Genomic DNA, 21507 nt, shown 5'->3' on the forward strand with positions numbered 1-21507 from the left:
TCCAACTTCATTAGCTTTTCTCCCCAGAGAGATGTGCATACATTTTAACATATATCACAACTTGGCTGACTATGTGTGGCAAGTTTCGTGAATTTAGGCAATAGTGACTCTGTGTTCACGGTTAAGCTACCCTTACCACAGAAAATGGCTTTGTTGCTTAGCTAATAAGTTTGATGTCTTTTAATGAATCTGCACGTTATGTATGAGTTCATGGGCAATGCTTTAAGAGGTGAATTACAGTTGTATTTCTAACCATAAGTGGTGAATTTCAGTGGTATTTAGAATGAACATTATAATCATTTACCAGTTGTTTTTAAGTTTTCTATGTACTTGTCAATGTCAATGCTCTCCATTAACAAATATGCACACTCACATACACCATATTCTTGACTGGCCTTCCTTTATAAATTATAACTGTGTCATAGAGCTATTTACCTGGCCTGTAAACATGAGGTACAAAAGCACCAAACTGCAAATAAACTAAAAAACAGTTTTAGAATCAGCCCAATAATCTGTGTTACAGTTCATGCTTAAGAACTGGTATTTCATGCCTTTGAATTAATTTCAATAAGGTAATGAGTTTTAAACATCCTTTTTCATTCAGGGGCCGATAACGATACAGTTGGAAATGGCTCCGACCACTGGTCGGAGCAATTCCGACCACATCAGAAAGTCCCATTCGTATCGCTTTCCGACCGACCCATTTTGATGGGGTCAGTCCGAAAGGAATCTGAACTGGATTTCTAAATGGCCTCCAAAGGGCTCGGAGAGCCTGGCTGTCATTTGGAAATCCTCCATCAATCCCTCGGGCGGCTCTTTCCGGCCGAGGGATTATTTTCTACGAATTCACTTTGGCATTTCAAGTCTTTTTCTGGCACATATATCTTAATTTTAGCAAGGATATCAGTCCTTCAGATCTTTTAACTAATCCTCAGAGATCAAGAAGGCAGAAAATACATGGACGTTTTTTTTTTTTAACCAAGTGATGCATGGAGAGCATTGACTTTGAACTGAAGAAAAGTGGTGTAAGACCTACATTTGTTTGGAAAAAGCTATTGAAATTCTGCTTTACCTGACCTCAGTTGATAGTTATTACGCTAGATTTCTCTGATTAGTTTGAGGATTGGTTCAATTACTTGTTTGTTGGTTTGTCTTCCCATTTGCTGATGAAAAGTCTTTATGTAGATTTTAATTAATTAGCTAGGTGCCACAGTTTATCTGGATAAACTAGTAAGCATTTTTTTCTTCTGTAAATTTCATTCTGTGCCCCATAAAATATTTATTATCTCAGTAAGTAAGGAGAGTTATTATAGGTCATTTCATCTGGGCTTCATTGTTTGCCATCTTCACTGATTTGTTATGCTCTGAGTTTTTTTAAGCAGCACAAAGAAGGAATGGATTGCATTTTCATTACTGAAAACCCTTCAGCCAGACTTTGATGTCACAATGTTTTAGTGCTATTGTAGCCACCGCTTTGAAACGGGAGGCCAGATATCCGAAGCAGGTTGGTTCCGCTGGAGCTCTAGGGACTTCTCACTGAAAATTCCCATCGTGGAATTAGACTTAGTCATTTTTTCAGAGAGGCAGGGATATCTGAGCAGGATGAAGCTGAAAACCAATCTGACACTGTGGAAATGGCAGTCAGATACAGATTCCGGTGAGTCTCTCTAAAGGTCTGAGATTTGGAGGAAACATTTTTTAAAAGTTTCCAAATTTTCTTCTAGTGCCCAAAAAACGACCTCTGACATACACTTCTTTTGTCCCCAGGTCCTCAAGGGAAGCTACTTAGAGACTCTCAGGATGTAGATGCTGCTGATCAGCTATGCACTTCAGGAAAAAGGCCACCTGCAGCTTGGTGTGTCCATGCAGCTACACAGGAGGTCAGCCAGCTGACTTTTGGAGTCCACTTCTTTTTCCTGGGTACACATGGGACCAGGTTCAACCCTTCAGATCTCCTTACCAGTCTCAAAGAGTAGGTGCAGCTCTTCTTCAGTTCTTTCACAGGACTAGGGAGCATTCTGAGGATGGTGCTTTGGAGTGCCACATTTATGCCTAAAATCATCGAGCACATGGTGGTGGCCCCTGGCTCTTCCCTAACAAATGGGGTAAGAGTTTACAATGGCACACCTACCCTCTTATACAGTGATCCTTGTTTGACCTACTGCAAACAATCCTACAGTGTTCCTTAGTACCAAAATCCAAGATGGGGAGCTCTTGCCTCTTATGCAGAGCCTGTGTTTGGCCCAGTATGTGGCTAGGTTAATAAGCAGTGGTCACTCAAAACTGGTTCTGGGGGTAGTGCACCTTCCACTGAGTTTGGTGCCACCTTGACTATGGGGACAAAATCTGGGCCTTTCCAGGTGTCACCTGATATTTACTTGTTATTAGAGGTCAGGTTCCTTTGAAGTTAACTTCCTTGGCCAACCCCAACTGGTTTTATGGTAGGGGAATACAACTTTTCCCCCATTCCAAACATTGTCTCTGCTCTGGAAGCACTTTCCACACCTCATTATGGTCAAGTAAGTGAATAACAGCTGCTGTAGGGTTAATGTAATTTAGCTTCTGGAATACAAAAGGTAACTTTTCAAAAGTTACCTTTCCTAAATATGTATTACATTAAAAAATAGATCATGTTCCTTACAGGACAGCTAGGACCTGCCACTGTGAAAAAGGTTATTGGGGCAATGTCACTCTAAAGACAAGGTAACATTACATTTCTGCACGCCACACTTAAAACTACCATGAACCCTGTCTTGTGAGATACTGGCATACGTAGGGGTGATGTATTAATATTTAAAACAGATGTTTTTACCTGTCAAAAGTTTAGAAAAGTCAAACTGCAGGTTTAAACTGCAGCAGTCAAGCTACACTGGTAAGCATGAAGTGATATTTTCTCAGTCATCCTAGAGGGTACCAGAGTAAGTGCAGCAGCACCCAGGTGAGATTTAACTTTCTACGCCATGGGTGTATTTCAGAAACATTTACCAGGGTCTTATAGGAACATTAAAAAACCTAATCGGGGATAAGCTAATTTTTACGTTTTAAGGGTCAAGAGCACATGAACTGGGCACTGGACATCAATGCCCAAACGTGAAGAGTGTAAAAATCAGCAGTTACATTTTCAAAAGAAAATGGGTGTTACCATGCAAAAAAAGACACTTTCTCACACTATTGTTATTCAGTTTTAATGATATTATGTTGTGTTGATGATTTTGTTTAAATTGTGTATTTAATTGTATCATAATGTCATTTTGTACCATGGATTCTATGTTTTTAATATGTGTTGGTTTTATACCCAGATGATTGAATAATTTGACAATTTTACTTTTTAGTGATTTAAAATATTTTTCCCTTACTTGTCATTTTTTTCCTGTTCACATTGATGTTTTTTTCTTGCAGTTATCCGAAGCACTTACACCCTGATCATTAAGGTGTAACTAGGATGTTCAGAAATCAATGGCTAATTGTTTCTAAGTTGTGAATATATGACTGTTCACTGTATTTGTGTAGTAAATATATGCATGTTCCTTAAATTCGTGTAGAAATTCCTGGACAACTTTTCTGACAAATCTCTAAGAATCTTGGTTTAAAGAAACAATGTTGAAAACCTGGTGACTACAAAAAGCCCTCATTACGAGTAGAGTAATACCAGTTGTGGTGTTAATGCAGCCTTGCTATTACAACTTTTGAAGCTGGAATGGGAAATAACATGTGGAAGGTGGTGTTATTCCACATTGATTTTATCACATTATTTTACATTTGCGGGTGAATTTTCAGCTTTTTTTAAACTTCACTCAGCAGGAGAACTGTCAGAAACTCTTGAGTTGCAGCATTTCAGTGAAGATACCTCACATCATGTAATCCAGATAGAGCCGGTAGACATAGTTAACATACCCATCAGCATTAGTGGGCCACTCATACAGAGAATGTCACTTGTATATCGCACACCGTTCATACTTTATGACTCAGGCATAAAGTACAAATCATTATGAGATTAATTTTCAAGGCCCAATCCATACTTTCCACTTCGAAAAAGATGTGTGAATCATCCCGAATGCTTTACATTTTTCACTTGGCCATGTGAAAGTTCACTGCTTAAAACTTGTGACATTGCCTCTGGCCAAAAGCCTGTTTGTTTCTTTGAATGGTAAAAATTTGCTGTTATGTTATCTACACAGTACATAAAGGCATGCAAGTGAATTAGTCGAAAAGGTAAGTTATATCTTGTGCAGGCATAACATATGCGCTGGGCCAATTAGGTACATATTTATGATTTAAATATTGAGTGTTGTCATTGTACAGATTGACACGGCAGAAAAAATGAATAAAATAAGGCAGTTGGTATGCTTATAATCATATTTGTATCCTTCGAAAGATCCGTATACTGTTGTAATAGTAATGCATACATTTAGAAATAATATTTTGTTCTGACACACTGGCATACCAGGGGCCTTATTACACATAGGGCGCCCTTTCCCTGTTTGCGCCATGGTGCACCTTACAACAGGTGTGCCTGGTGCAAACAGGGAGCACCCGCTCTTTTAGAGTGAATGCACTGCCCCCAGGGCAGCTGTGAAGTCATGTTGCACTTGGAGCAGAGCATTTAAGTGAAAAACTGAACAGCTTTGAAGCAGCAGGTCCATGTTTCACTGTGAAGGCGGCAACCTGCCAGGCGGCAGTCAGTGACAGCACCCACCTGCAACGAGATGTCTGGGGGGTCCACAGGACTCCTTTCCCCTATCCAGAGGGCTGCCATCTGGGGGCACACAGTGAGGCTCCGGACAGCTTGTTTGCGTCTGCTCATGAGTCTAATATGGCATGGGCACAGAGGCAAAGGGATTCCCAGATTTGCATGGGGCCAAACCTCCATGCAAAGGGAACCACCTCTAGTGTTAGCCCTGGGGCTATATGCGCACCACCGCTATCTGTATAACAGAAAGGGCCACACAACCATCTGAGGTGCTTTCTGTAGTACCTGGGGCACGTAAAGCGGGTGCATATGCCTGTTGTGCCCACAGGGCACTTTCCATATTTCGGCCCAGGTGTGTTTTCGGTGCTGGGCTTCCTTCCTCAATATGTTTTTATATATGACTCAGATATAAGAAACATGCTTAAGTGCTGAAATATCACATTAACTGACCACTTTCCGCAGTCTGAAAGAGAAGAGGCTCGCTGAATAATCCAATTCCTGCACTGTTTCCTGCCGCCACCTGTAAAAAAAGGAAACATAGTTAATACATTGTGCTGAACAGATCAGAGACACAAATGCATGAATCAATGCGTTGTTCACTTTGATACTGAATTGTGCAATATGTAATTCATTGAGACTTGCTAAGTACAATTTGGAAATTATATTTTTCAATATTTTCTTATGAAAAATATTAATAAATTTGACTTTTCCCTGCTATCCTACTGATAAGAAAATTACTGTATCATAGATTGTACCAGTGACGGCTCCCCCATTGGGGCGTTGGGGCATTGCCCAACTGCTTTCTCGCGGTTCGAGAAGGCAGAAACATAAATGGTAATAACTACCATTTTATGTTTCTGCCTTCTCGCACCGCGAGAAAGCAGAAGTGCCTGGTTGGGGGTGGGCGGTGCTGCACGAAGGCAGGGGGGAGTGGCTTGCCCACTGTTGTGCATACAGTCAGTATGCACAACAGTGGGCAAGCCACTCCCCCCCTGCCCACGAGCAGGACCGCCCACTCTCCCTTTTCCTTTACGCATACAGAAAATGGCCCAGGTGGGGCGCGCTTCCCTGCGCCTCACCAATCACAACGCTGCCATTGCAGTGTTGTGATTGGCGGAGGGGAGGGAGGCTGCCTTTCTTTCTGGCTGATGACATCGTGATGAGAGCTGCCTGCAGGAAGTGGAAAAGGCAGGACGGTGGACGGCGGGAGTCGGGATTCTGACTCATTCCAGAAGGAAGCTGAGGTGGCAGGACGGTAAGTTAGGTTTTATTTTATTATATCTTTTTAATTACACAAACCCCTCCTGCCCCCCCCCCCCCACGACCCTATTTGGACCTCCTCTCCCCCCACCCACCCGTCATGCCGGCCTAGTGATTTTAATGCACACAGTTCATCCGAATCACAGTTCATTGTATGCATTTTGTTTGCTGCTTCACCTAAAACCCCAATCATCATTACCTCGTCAGCCTCATAGTTCCCATTTTTCCTTCTTCCAAATAATCTATAATATTCCTCTAAAACCGCGCGATATCGCATCTGGCTTTACTTAAAACAATTCCACTCAAACTTCCTCATAAACACAAAGCGGCATTTATTTCTGTTTAAGAGCTGAGGCGCATCTTTTGAACGGGTGTAAGCAGTTCTTTAATTAATGTTCTGCTATAGATCCATGTTTTCATACAATGTCTACTTCCAGGAAAGTTGCTGCCCTATTGTCACCACCATCTCCCTCCCTTTCCCCTGCTCCGAATTCATCACTAGCCCATTGCATGCCGCCGCTTCCTTTCCTCTTCATCTGTTGGCCGACCATTATCTCAAATGGTATTTATTTTAAAAATAGGAATGCATTATGAGTGCTAGCCACACTGCCTATCTTGGGCGAGACTATTGTTTCCTTTGTGTTTGTGAATGTGACTACGCAGAGTTTGTTCAAAATGCCAATCGAACTTTGCAGCCGGGTAGTCGGTCTCTGTCAGAATTGTCTCTTTATTCTCTTTTAAGCTGTTCCAGGGTATTTCACTTATGGTTCAATCACGTAAGCCACGTTGATGCTGTTAATATAATGCTTTCTACTTTCTGTGCAGACTACATCTATTAAAATTTGAACTGCTACCAAGATAAGCCCAAATGATTTTTTGAAATATTAAGATAAGTAGTGTAATCTGATTTGGATGGGAAGTTGTGGGGAGGAGGCGGCTTGATAGAAACTGTAATATTTCAGTTAACACAAAAATGCATGCGGCCTGCCGAGCATGTCTTCAACTTTCTGGGCAATTATGATTCTGGCGAGCCTGCTCATCACTTACTGCAGTTAGTGCATGCCTGCTGCTGCCCTTGTGCCCCACTTTACACAGAATAGCTCCACCTCTGCATGCTGTGGGGACCGTGAATTCCATTAGAACATTCACCCAAAAGCGACATCAGCTCTCTGCACGCGCCTTGCTGTCATTCTGCTCAGGAATACTCCTCCCGTTTCTCCCCCACCTCCCAATCACCATAGCCACAAGCAAAAAAAACTGACAGGGTCCCTTGCACTTACTTGCATATTTCCGGTGCTGGAGCTGTTTTGGTTTCCACCTGGGCTTCACGTGCTACGTTTCTTTGGGTGGTGGTTGTGTGGGATGGAGGTACTGAAGGCACATCCCTGCCAGTCATGCTTTACTGCATTTGTTGTAGTGTATTGATTACTAGACACTTGTGTATGTTCATCAATCAAGTAAATGAAATGCCTCTGACAACTGCACCACATGCTTCACCCAATGCAATCACAAAGACAATAACACACACCACTTTCACAACCCCACAGACAACCTCTGTACACACCTCATGCACCTCACATACCATCACCTCTACTCGACAAATGCACTCCATCAACATACACACTTCAAAAGAAGTCCCGGTCTGCCACAGCCCCATAGAAATACCATGCACACCACCTGCACCACACACACACGCACAGACACCAGAAATCCATGCATAACCCACACATGTTCCAGCACACAACCTAACCTACATACACACCCTTCACAAATCTCACACCCGCACCCTCCTTTTGCAGTTCGGGCTCGCTCACTCGCTTATTACATTAGGGTGCAACATTTTTCGCCCCACCACTTTCCAAATCCACCAGCCTCCACTGGATTGTACATGTACATATAGTCAGTCAGTTGGCTATAATCTTTTATTGGGGATTACTTAACATCATTACAAACCACTGACATTAATAACTTGCAAAATAGGGAGAGAACGTAGTCACATTTCAAGACGAGACTACCAGATGTGCCCTTTAACCCCTTGCCTGCGGGGCTAATTCCCCCGCTGTGCTGAGGGGTGCGGGGGGCACGCGCAGCACCCCGGTGCTCATGACGAGTTCAGCTCGCCATGAGCCACGGTGCTGTGTGCTTATGACGAGCTGAGCTTGCCACAACCACACCCGTTCCAATGGAACGCCCAGCACATCAGGGGAATTATCCCCGCATGGGCGCGGCGCAACGGTCATGACGAGCTCAGCTCGTCATGAGCACACGGCCACCATGGCTCATGATGAGCTGAGCTCGTCATGAGCATGGGAGGGGTTAATATATAAAAGATTATATTTTAACAGCCTCCCGGTCAGAGCAGGTTTTCCAACTATATGCATAGAAAACTTCATCTTACATTTTTAACACGTCACCCTAAACAATTTTAAAATCGAAATTCCATGAGCCCCAAATATCAACCCTGTGCTTATACAGATCTTTCTAACTTTTTAACAGCTGTAGCCATATATTTAGCACACTGTGCCCCAAACAGTACTAAAATGCCATGCAGGGACAAAGCAACACCACTTTTACATTTATGCACCACAGAATAAAGACGCAGGGTTAATGTTTTCTTCACAAATTGGCAACTAGGCTGGATTGCAAGAGAAAAGGTTTGGGAAAATCCACAGATTTTGTAGGAGATGCCTCGCCCACTAAATAGTGCATGCTTCAACATCTGGGAATATCCACACACTGGTCGGATGGTATCACTACGACAGACTTGACCACAAATGGGAGTTCTTATATAAGCTGTTATTGGATTTTAAAGCAGGGATCCAGAAAAGACTGATAAAGACTGATAAAAATGCCTCAGGGTACATCCCTTTTCTTTTTAGGTCTCGCCTAGCTATTGCTGTTAAGCAATCGCTATGGCGAGAGATATAGAAGTGCACCAGGAAAGCTTACCAAGAGGGCTTTGGCAGGCGGATTACGCACGGTGCATGTGCTCCATTCGCGCTTGCCATTTGCTCCCCGAGCCTCGGCATCAGACTTCAAAGGAATGCTCCCGCTCCCCCGGCCCCCCGCCACACCAGCCACGTCACAAACCACCATTTGTCTGTGCCTCGCATCATCGCATCAGACCCACGAAAGCAATGCTGAGAGCTTCAGACTTCAAAGGAATGCTCTCCCCCGCACCCCTCTGCGCAATGCCAGAGCTTGTACTTCGAGAAGCATGACAATAAAACAACTTACCAAACAGGTAATAACGTCATTAATGTTTATTGACCAGCATTGAAAATGAGGCTTTTGAAACCACCAAGCTTTGTGGAGCTAACATTGTTATATCAGATACTTTGTTTTTCTGTGATGTAAAGAGGACACGCACCACAGCTGTTGTAGTGGATGAGCAAGTTATGTGCAGGCCTTTAGTACTTCGTTAGTAGTCTTTTTTTTTAGCGTGCCGCATTAACACACGGTGTCTTACATGGAGAGGCACACACACAGAGAGTTACATAAGCTTAACTTCACACATACACATATGCACAGCATCACTCAGGGCCAAGAATGCATCACTCAGCACCAACACAGCATCACTCAGCAACACCACATCATCACTCAGGGCCAAGAATGCATCACTCAGCACCACCACAGCGCCACCACAGTGCCACTCAGCGCCACCACAGCATCACTCAGCGCCACCACAGCATCACTCTGCACCATCACAGCATCACTCTGCACCACCACAGCATCACTCAGCAACACCACATCATCATTCAGGGCCAGGAATGCATCACTCAGCGCCACCACAGCATCACTCAGCACCACCACAGCATCACTCAACACACAACAATATCACTCAGGGCCACCACAGAATCACTCAGCAACACCACATCATCACTCAGGTCCGAGAATGCATCACTCAACACCACCACAGGATAACTCAGCACCACCACAGGATCACTCAGCACCACCACAGCATCACTCAGCACCACCACAGCATCACTCTGCACCACCACAGCATCACTGCACCACCACAGCATCACTCAGCAACACCACAGCATCACTCAGCAACACCACAGCATCACTCAGCAACACCACAGCATCACTCAGCAACACTACATCATCACTCAGGGCCAAGAATGCATCACACAGCACCACCACAACATCCCTCAGCATCACCACAGCATCACTCTGCATCACCACAGCATCACTCTGAATCACCACAGCATCAATCTGCACTACCACAGCATCACTCAGCAACACAACAGCATCACTCTGCACCACCACCACAGCATCACTCAGCAACACCACATCATCACTCAGGGCCAAGAATGCATCACTCAACACCACCACAGGATAACTCAGCACCACCACAGGATCACTCAGCACCACCACGGCATCACTCTGCACCACCACAGCATCACTCTGTACCACCACAGCATCACTCAGCAACACCACAGCATCACTCAGCAACACCACATCATCACTCAGGGCCAAGAATGCATCACTCAGCACCACCACAGTATCCCTCAGCAACACCACATCATCACTAAGGGCCAAGAATGCATCACTCAGCACCACCACAGCATCACTCTGCACCACCACAGCATCACTCTGCACCACCACAGCATCACTCAGCAACACCACAGCATCACTCAGCAACACCACATCATCACTCAGGGCCAAGAATGCATCACTCAACACCACCACAGTATCACTCAGCAACACCACATCATCACTAAGGGCCAAGAATGCATCACTCAGCACCACCACAGCATCACTCAGCAGCACAACAGCATCACTCAGCACCACCACGGCATCACTCAGCAGCACCACAGTATCACTCAGCAACACCACATCATCACTCAGGGCCAAGAATGCATCCCTCAGCAACACCACAGCTTCACTCAGTGCCACCACAGCGTCACCCAGCGCAACCACAGGATCACTCAGCGCAACCACAGCATCACTCAGCGCAATAACAGCATCACTCAGCGCAATAACAGCATCACTCAGCGCAACCACAGCATCACTCAGCGCAACCACAGCATCACTCAGCGCAACAACAGCATCACTCGGTGCAACCACAGCATCACTCGGTGCAACCACAGCATCACTCAGCGCAACCACAGCATCACTCAGCACCACCACAGCATCACTGGTTCAAATATGTTCTCTCAATGTTTCAAGCTTTATTTCAAATGTCAAAAAATATGTTAATATTTCACTCCTGTTCTTGGATTTTCGTCACAATAAAATACACTGAACATAATCCTCACAAAAGTTATTTACAAAAGTTTAAGCTATTGCCGTTATAAATTACAATTACTTTTATTTAAGTATTAATTATTTAAAAAAAAATAAAAGCCATTGATATTTGTAATAGCAATACATGCAAGTCACGTAAATACAACACATATTGCCTTACAAATGCTATAGGTGCCACATTTGTGAAAGTTATAACTATTGGCATTGTAAATGACAAAGCTATTAATTTCGCTATTTTCAAAACCAGCACATAAATAAAAAATGTCATTTACAATACCAATAGCTCAAACTTTCCTAATGCGAGACCTATTGCATTGCAAATGCTTGTTTTACTAGCTGGTTATCCTTTTCGTCTTTCTCTGCTTCCTTACCTCTTTCCGTCTCTCCCACTTTGCATATATTTTTTCATGCCCTATCCATTCATGTTTTCTCTCTATTGTCCAATGCATTTTCATTAGATAACAATCTCTAGGTTTGTATTTGTAAAGCACACTGTCAACCCCATGGCAGGAGTAGCACTACTGTAAAAAATCTACATTTAGAAAAATAAAAATATTGTTAATTTTACCAAAGAAGGGTCCTTTGAATACTAGAACACAATGCCTTGTGCACCTATTGCACATTCTGAATTCGCTGGATATACCAAAGAAATCTACCAAAAATAAATTAGTGTTCCCTGCCTGTTGGATGATGCATCCGGTGGTATATCTAATGATAGTAGCAATAGATTAGAACCAAATAATAAGAACTTACTTAAGAACTTTCCTGGGAAACTAATTGCCAAACTACCATTAGGTTTACATACAAAGCACGCATTGGCTACCCATTTGGTCTGGCTTTCATCTAGTAGAGTATGTAGATACTGGCATGTACAAATGCTGTGGTGGTGGTAATGGTGGTGGTGCTAATGGCAGTGGCTGTGTATTATAGTTGTGAGTTTGATAGTAGTAGGTAAGGTAGTATTGTTAATGGCTTGAACGGCAGAGTATTTTTTAGATGTAAAACAGTTCTTCATATATTGCAATACAAGCACTCCATGGGATGCACAAATATACATCAAACAGCATTTAGCATGGTGTGAGGGAGTGATACTCTGGATGAAGACAATAACCACCCTTTAAAGAATTGGTAAAAATGTCTTGCAGACAGCTGCATGGTCAAGCAAGACATTTGTGTTTTTGCAGTTAACACAACCTTAAAAAAAACTGATCTGTATTGCAAATGCGTATAGGAACTCACCCTATTCACCTATTAATTTTTTTAACTGTTAATGAAGTTTTGGCCATACTGTCAAGTGGGTTCTCAATTTTCAGTTGACCAAATACAGTAATTTAGTGCATGCAATAATTAGTTTTAGTAGCCATTTACCTGTAATGTAACAATGTTGTTTTCCTGTTGAAATAGTTCAGTGCCTTTTGAACAATGCTGTCAATTTTTTGAAGTAATGCTGTCATGTTGTACAATTCTTTTTTGATAAATGGATATAAGACCCCATGTTTTTGCTCCTACAGGAGCTCACACAGATAATGATTTTAAAGTTTTGAATTAGTCTCCTTTGAGTCTGAGGACTGAGTTTTTAATTTTCAATGTTATATGCTATCACTCTCTCCTTAATATTTAATCATCAAGGTTCCGATGTAGGTCGCCAAATACCGGTCGGTAACGGCCGATTTCGGCCGTTACCGACCGGTATTTGCAGTTTGAGATGTAGAGGGCCTAACTTTACAGAATCGGTAGTTACAGATTCGGTATATTTACCGATTTGGTAAAATACCGAATCAGTAAATTTACCGATTCTGTAAATCCAGATGTAGGTGGCACTGAAAACAGTGCCACAGGCCCTTAGGAATTCATTATTTACCACCAAATAATACTTGGTGGTAAATAATGAATTTCTGTGTACATGCACATCTGTGCATGTACACCGGTGCCATGTGGCACACATACATGACCTGAGGGCATGTATGTGTGTCACATTGCACACAAGCCAGAATCAGAGGTGCAACAGAGTGTCAAAGTGACACCCTGTCCCCCTTGTAAAATCGGTAATTTTACCGAATCGGTATTTACCGATTCGGTAATTGACATTGATTCCGGTGGGCCTCAAAGCCAATAGGAATCAATGGCAATTACAGAATCGGTAAATACCGATTCGGTAATTACCGATTCTTACCGATTCGGAAATTGAATAGGTAAAACTACCTACATCCCGATTGCCAGTTCTTAAATACCGAATCGGTATGATTCGATATTTAAGAATCGGTAATCTGGGATTACCTACATCGGGCCCCAAGTGTGGTGACCTTTTGTTTCTTTCCTTTTCTAGTACATTCCTAGCTTTAGTTCTCTAATCCTGACAACTGATTGTTTTACTACACCCAATATCAACCTCGAAAATATCAACTTACAAAACTATTTGTAAAAATAATACTTACCTATACATTTTAAGTTAAATCAAATCAAATCGACTCACAAATATATTGCATATTTAAAATATCAAATACAATAATGTTAACTTTTTTAAATGACATTAGCATTCACAAAAATATTGACTAGCAATATATAGTGTACCAAAATATCTGTAAAAAGTGAATTATTAATTGGAGAGGATGGGAATTTACTACAAGTAATAAAGTCACCAACCAGTTTGTCCAGTCAAGGTACAGAGTAATTTAAACTTGAGCCCTACCCCTGGCAGCTATGGCACAGAGCAGACAGGCTTAACTTAAAGAAATTGTTTAAAGCATTAAAAATTACCAAAACAGTTAAAAACGCAAAAACGCAACACAATGAAAATCCTATCGCAAGTTAGGCAATTAGAGTTAATTTTAATATGCAAAACAGCAACAAATTGGCAAAAATCCAATAAGTCAAACTGGAGATGTGAAGATTAAAGGTCAAAAGAGCTAAGAAAAAAGCTAGGCGCCAATGATATTCCATGGTCATGGTTGGCCACGGCCTAGGTGCAATTTCAGGCTGACCAGGAGCAGAGGTCAGCTACACCAAGCAGGTTTGTCCCAGATGGAGATTTTACCTTGGGATTTAGACTCTGAAATGAAAGTTAAAATCCTCCAGTGGGGCAATGCTGCAGGCTGTATCCGACCAGGGGATCCACTGGGGCACATGCCTTCTTGCAAATTTGCTGCTGCAGAGAAGCTCTAAGTGGGAAAACCCTCTGTCTTCACTCCTGCGCAGCTGCAACTTGGCTGTATTGGCTCAGTGGTTGGTCCCAAGCCTCCAACAGCTAAAAGCCCAAAAAGGTTCTAAGTCCTAACTTTATCAAAGTTATTAGGAAAAATTCAATTAGTCATAGCCAGGGGTCCCAGATCCTCAGGAATTTTGGGGTCAAGACTCACTGTCACTGGTCCATGTACATTTTCTCCTGTTCAGGTGGGCATTTCAGGGAAAAGGTCTCTTGCACCTTGTTGTGTCCCTGTTAAGAGGTTAGTCTTTTGACCCTTGGAGTCCACTTCATTGTCCTGGGTATAAGTGGGAGCAGGTTCAGCACTTCAGGTCTCGTCATAGGTCACAAACAGCAGCTGCAGTGCTTCTGTTCTTCCACAGAGCCAGAGACTATTCTGAGGATGGTGTCTTGGGGTGCCACATTTATGGTTTACACTAGCTAATGGGTGGGGTGACTCCTGACCCCTCACTAACCAATGGGGTAAATGTTCCTGAGGCAAACCTATAAACGATTCCAGCAGTTGCTGTTTACCCTGCCACAAAAAAATACCACGGTGCAACTTACTCCTAAAATCCAATATTGAGAAACTCATTCATCCTAGTGCATAGCCTGTGTAACCAACCAATGTTGGGACCAAGAAAATTGTCTTCCCTCTATGATCATTCAAATTCATTTCTGGGTTTCAAAAAAGCTTGGTGGGGGACATAGTTGTCTTCCCCAGGTCTCACCATAAAGTTACTTGTGACAGGGGAATCTCTTTACAAATTAAAGAAGATTTTGGTTCACCCTAACTGGTCCTCCTGCAAGGGGAAGAAGCACGCCTCCCCACACCCAGGCTATTATTCAGTTGTTCCGCTGAGCAGTTATTACACCTCATTAAGGGCAAGCAATGGCTGGGAAGTTGCTGAAGAGCTGATGCACATTAGCCTCCAAGAGCTTCAGGAAGGGAACAGGTAACTGTCTAATATTTACCTTTCCTATATATGTATCATCCAACTTCACCACTAAATTGGACTGTGATTAATTAACAAAAATAGTGCTTGAACTATTTTCTAGCTGGTCAGAGAATTCCACAGTGAAAATAGCTTTTGGGAACAAGTTACTTTAGGGACATGTTTATGTTAAATGTCTATATGTCTATATGTCCCACTTTTAAATAGTATGCACTCTATCTTGTGTGCTACACTGCCTAAATAACAATGACTTCTTAATATTAAAAAGGGTGGTTTTTCCCAGTCAAAAGGGTTATATTGACGGGTTGAATGCAGGTTTAAACTGCAGCAGTCAGACTACACTGGTAGGTCTAGAGCCATGTTTTCCCTGTCACACTAGTGGATGATACAGCGCGTGCTGCAGTCAACAGATAACAGTTAACTTCTCATGCCATTGGTGTATTTCTGCACCGCATACTCATATGAAAATTCATAATAACTATCAGGAGTTAGCCAAATGTAACATATTTTTAAGGTCAGAACACATGCACTGGGGCCTAAATAGTGCCCCAGTGCACAGAGTAAAAAATGAGCAGCATCAGTCCAAAAGAATGAAGGTGATCATGCCAAAAAAGGCAGGTTTTTTTACAATATCTATAACACAACTATATATATTTAATTTAAATTAAAGGTGTTACTAATTTCTGCCATTTTAAAATAAAGTTAAAATGATTATCTAATATTTAAAAATATGTTTAGAAAGAATACAAAATAATAATATGGATGGTTTTACACTACCAAAATAAATACAAAAACATACATTGATTTAAAAAAAGAAAATCTTTTTTTAACTTTAGTCATACAATAGTGTAAATATAATTAGATATTTTTACAAATAAATTACATTTTTATGATAAAACACTGACTATTAAAAATCGGTCAAAATAGATAATGATTAATTTTTATTGGATTTACATTTTTAAAATAATATACATTCCAATAACACACAATAAATTTTAAAAATCAAAGTAAATAATTTTAATAAATATAAACAAATTTCAATCACTGAATAAATGTCCTAAAATTAACAACTTAATGTAAAGTTCAAATGGCAAGAAACACCCCGAATAAACGTAAAACAATATGTATAACATAAATTATTACGTATAACCCTAAAAATATTTTACAAATATTAAAATGTAGATGTTGAGGTTACATTTACTATTCTAACTCCAGTTGTACAGACATTGGGGTAAGTGCAGATAAGTTGGGGTTGCACATCTATATTGTAAGCAAGGTCCTAATAACAGTTGGGTAAGGACATGTAATTTGGAGGTATATTTACTATTTACTATATACCTGGGCAGGGGGCACATTTTCTATTCTAACTTCAGTTCAACAAGAATTGAGGAAGTGCATATAATTGGGCAGGGATTATTTACTATTCTGACTCCAAACATTCAATAGTCTGGAAACTGCATTTAATTGGGTGGGATATATTTACTATTCTAACTCGATGTACACAAATTCACATTTTTACTTTTCTGCAGTCCAAAAAACACTGGGATCCAACATAAGTACAACAAACATTGTGATAAGTAATTATATATTGTGGGCATATTTGCTCATCTACCTCCAGACTAACAAATATTGAAATAAGTGCATATAATCGGGGGTGGGGTATATTTATTATTCTAACTCTCATCCTAGAAGCATTGGAAAGCATGGATGTAACTGGGGAGAGGGGTTACATTTGCTTTTCTACCCCCAGTCTAACAAACAATGCAGTAAGTGCATATAGTTGGGAGTCAGATGTTCTTAACATAGTGGCAGCATTAACAATGATTCCATTTTTCCCTACAGTGTAGATCCCACTTAGCAAAGGATCTACAGTACAGATGGAAATAGATACCATGCCAAATGGTGTGTGACTTAGCATTATCCTAGACAAGTGTAACTTAAAGTTTGGCACTGTTCAGTCAAAACTAGTTAATGATAACCGCACACCTAGATAGTGGAGGGTTCAGAATGGAGTTGTATGAACTAGGCCCTGATCCCCATTGCATTGGTTCTAAAAAGTAAAAGATTTTGAGGGCAAATGATTAATAGACTTTGATCTAACAGATTCAATGTCAAGCTTTCCTCTCAGACCTCAGAGTTTTCTTTAGCAACTTCTTAAAATGAAGAAAAGGAAGAAAGATAAATATGCAGTGTAAACTTGTGTCATTTTAGTGTCTGATTAATGTTCAAGCACTTCAAGAATGTCCTACATCTCCCTTGATACATCGTGCTCCAGGAGGAAACATAGTGAGTTGTGGTTGCCAGCATCTTTGGAGTCACCTCATAGGACCATTCTACTTTTTTTTAAGCATGGTTAAGTGGAATGCACTTTTATCTCTGCTTAACGGTATCTAGATATTTCACCACACTCCTTAAACTACTGGCAGCAGCACCGGCATCAAGATCTAGGTTAGTTGTTCAACTGAGAAAAATGTCATGTTTTGTCTGTCAACCAACAGGAGTTTGTCATCTGCACTATGGGAACTGTTGATATTTTCTATCAAGGGTTTATTTCATTGGGATGGGGGTGCTTCTTCCTATCACCCTTGCACAGTGCCTAGGGCATCCCTCCCTGAAGAAGGCATATGCTTCCTGTGACTTGCCCCTATATCTGCCTCAGGGACTCCGCACATCTCCACGGCCACCTAACAGGACTCAAATCACTTGTCAATATCATTCTCCACCGTGAAGCTAGGCACCAGGTCTTTTGGGGAATTTGGATCTGTTTACCTCCTCTAGGCACCTCTGTGTCACTGTCACCATCGTCACAGACTCTATGACACTCCTGGCTTTTAAGTACAGTTCTTTCAGGCTCATTTCATTGGTCAGCAAGGCCTCCAAGGACACCCTCTTCTAAACACCCCTCTCCACCTCCAACAATTTTTCCTCCAGGGCCCTAGCAGTAGCTCCTTCAGGTCTCCTCTCCTTCATGGCCAGAGTGGTCAGTTGCATCCTCAGCTCTCTCTCAGATATCATGTCCTTCAACTCTTCAGGGATCAGGCTGTGGTAGGACACACTGCTCCTGGCAGGAGACCTCACTCTTGTGGGCCCTACTTTCTCTCCTCTGGGGACAGCATTAGGAGGTTCCCTTCACCTTCTTATTCGTTCTCTTCCTTTATTACACCATTGTCCTCCTGTCCCGGTGATTCAAACTGTAATAGTGGAGCTCTTCCTATGCTCCGTGGGCTATCTGGTACTTTAGCTTATTGGAGCCTTTTGCTACTTCCAGGCCCCTCCCCTTGTACAACTTCTCCAGCTCTGTCACAGTGAAGCTTTCAATGTTGCAGAGATCCCCTTCCATTATTGCAAAGATCACTGGTACAAAATATGAGGATAGGAGTGAAATGTAGGAAAAATGTAATACATGCCCATTTAAAAATAGTGGGAAATGTTATAATCAATAATTGATTTAGATGTGATATTAATCCAAGGCATTTTATTTTACACAAAAGTGGCACTGCATAAATACAAGTGCTAAATCTTACCACCAAACACCAATGTAAGAATTTGGGTTATTAGTTATGCAGGATATGAGTCTTGCACAAGCAGTAGGTCTACAATTTCTTTCCCTGCCCTGCTCTGTTTCACCTGGGAAACACACAGCTACTAACATCGTTGGGGCTGTAAGGGAAGCCCCAAAGATCCCGCAGCCCCTTTAGGCTCCTAGTACAGAACTCTGGTACTGCACTCGAGCCGGCACAGTCATCTCTGTTCTCTCCTGCCTTTTTGTGTCTCTCCCACTCCCTCCAGGCATCCAGGCAGGAAGATGGAGGCTGAACGTTTTGGAGTGCAGCGCTCCACTCTCTTCCTTCCAGGGCACGGTAATCGAGATGAGACTGAGAAGATCAGTCTCTTTTAGTGTTGGATCCCAGAGGAGTGGGTCGTCGGGTCGAGGTTTCACTTGGGGAGGGGACCCCCTACAATTGCCCCCTCCCCAGGAAAAATAAATAAATAACCATACACCGACCTCCAGGATCTGGCCCACCCTGGGTGAATTTTGTGCACTCCGGTTCTCATTTTTGGGGTGAAGGGTCAAATCTTTGGAGATGAATATCTCTTCCCCCAGTGGGCCGACTTCCTTGATCTTTGAGATCATTACGCTTTTGGTGACAAGCTCTACTTTCCATTTTTGAAAGGGGTACACTTATGTGGGGAGCTGGATTTACTGGCTACCAGTGGCGGCTGCTCCTGGAAAGCAGCAGTGGGGCGGGAAGAGGGGTGGCTGTAAAAAATAATCACTTACCGATCGGCCGGCTGGCTGGCCACAGCCTCTCCTCCATCCTCTCCATCCTCTTCCTGGCTTCGCCTGTGCAAACAGGAAGCAGGAAGCACCGGGACTCCCAGGTCACCCATAGCCAATCACAAAACTGCAATGCAGCATTGTGATTGGTCTGAGCACCGTGGTTCAGCGCTCAGCCAGGGAATGGGAGTCTGAGCATGTTCTCCACCCAGGCTGTAATGCCTGGCCTCTTGCACTGGCCAAACAGTCATGCTCACTTACATAATGCACACTACTCCACTCCCTGCTCTGAGAGCACTCAGAGCAGATCCGCCCGCCAAGACACAGCAGAAGGAACAAATAAAATGATAATAACATCCAGTTATTATCATTTAATTTTTCCTTTTTTTACACTGTGAAAAGCAGTGGGGTGACACTCCTCTGCCTTAGTTTTGGAGCTGCCGCTGCTGGCTACCTGCCCCAGTCTTTTCCTCAGGTTTGCTCTCCACAGACCCCATGGCCTCATGGTAATTTTGCAGAGCATTCAGGGGAACAGGGACGTCCAAGACTTCTCCCAAATATTTCTCAAGGACATAATGGGGCCAAGCCATGTTCTCTGGAGAGACCCATCTATTCCTGGGGGTCAGTTTGGGAAAAGTCCTTGGTCTATAAGGGGCATCAAATGGCTTCTCATTCCAGCTGGTCATGTTTATGTTTCTGCTGTCGCTGCCATCCAGGTCCAGGGTCTTGCCCTCTGTCTCTCCCTTGTGCAGATGTTTAGAAGTATGGGTGACAAGTTTTAGATACCAGGCACCCCTGGTCAATCTTAGAATGTAATAGCATCCCTCCACCACTACCCCAACCATTCTGAACAGAAATGTCGTTTTATCCACTATGGCAGAACGATTCATCCCCTATGCAGAGCTCCTGTACCCATCCAAAAGTGAGGCCATGGAAATGAGCAGCCTCTCCCCCATGGTCACTCTAAACCAGTTCTGAGGCTGCTCCCTATGCCACTGGGCTTGGAGTCAAGTTAGCTAGCAGCACAAAGGAAGAGGACAGGCCTGGTGTCCGTTTCATCTGACAGGGAGGATGCTCTCAAGTGTAACTAGTCCTGGAGTGTACCCCCCAGGCCATCCTGTCAAGGGAAGATAAAACCCAGCCCACACCCCAAGCTCTTTGCCCTCTATCTGGGAGCAATGTGTATCTTACCACAGGGGAGCCATATAGCTGCCATGTGATCTTTGAAAGCTTATAAACCTTAGGCACAAAACTGGTAACTTTCTGAAAGTACCAGTTGCTCAATAATTAGGCAAAATTTGATTTCACCACTAAATAATTAAAATTAATTTTTGGAATATTTCTCTATCTACTACCATTCCAAGTTTAGCATTTCATAAATGTAACAATGTAGCCCAATGTTTTCAGATGGCAGGCGCCAGCCTTACTATTGTGAAGGCAGCTTTTGAGGTTATTTCACTGTAAGGACACATTCAACATCATTTTCTATGTGGCCTACTTTTAAATATCATGCACCCTAACTTTATGGGCAATGAGACCTACTTAGGGGTGACATTCATATTTAAAAGAAATGTTTATGCATGTCCAAAGGGGTTATTTTAACAAGTCAAATTTGCCGTTTACAACTGCCACAGGCCTGTAACCTTTGTACAGCTACCAGGCTGCGCACAACTATAGTCTCTCACGTGCAGCCTGTACACATGCACACATGTGTGTGAAAGCTGTGTCAGAGAGGCCTTATTTGAAAAGATGGATACTGACTGTAAATGTGCATTACAATTTGCCATGAAAGTTCTGTGAGTGAGACTCAGATAGTGAGAATCGCCTACAGTAAAAGTCCAAAAACTGAGACATCACAGGTAAACAAGCCTGGCAGACTGAATGGGCA

At 42.5% G+C, this 21507-nt stretch overlaps 1 protein-coding gene across 1 annotated transcript in view; it reads right to left on the minus strand.

Annotated features, from left to right (window-relative positions):
* Window positions 1-21507, minus strand: part of PTPRQ (protein tyrosine phosphatase receptor type Q) — a 1500794-nt gene that overhangs the window by 1052883 nt on the left and 426404 nt on the right. Inside the window, exon 15 of the mRNA XM_078647981.1 lies at window positions 5141-5210. Within this exon, the coding sequence (XP_078504107.1) occupies window positions 5141-5210 (70 nt within the window). The remainder of the gene's footprint in view (window positions 1-5140; window positions 5211-21507) is intronic.

This window comes from Lissotriton helveticus, chromosome 1_1 (assembly GCF_964261635.1).
Source record: "Lissotriton helveticus chromosome 1_1, aLisHel1.1, whole genome shotgun sequence".
NCBI lineage: Eukaryota > Metazoa > Chordata > Amphibia > Caudata > Salamandridae > Lissotriton > Lissotriton helveticus.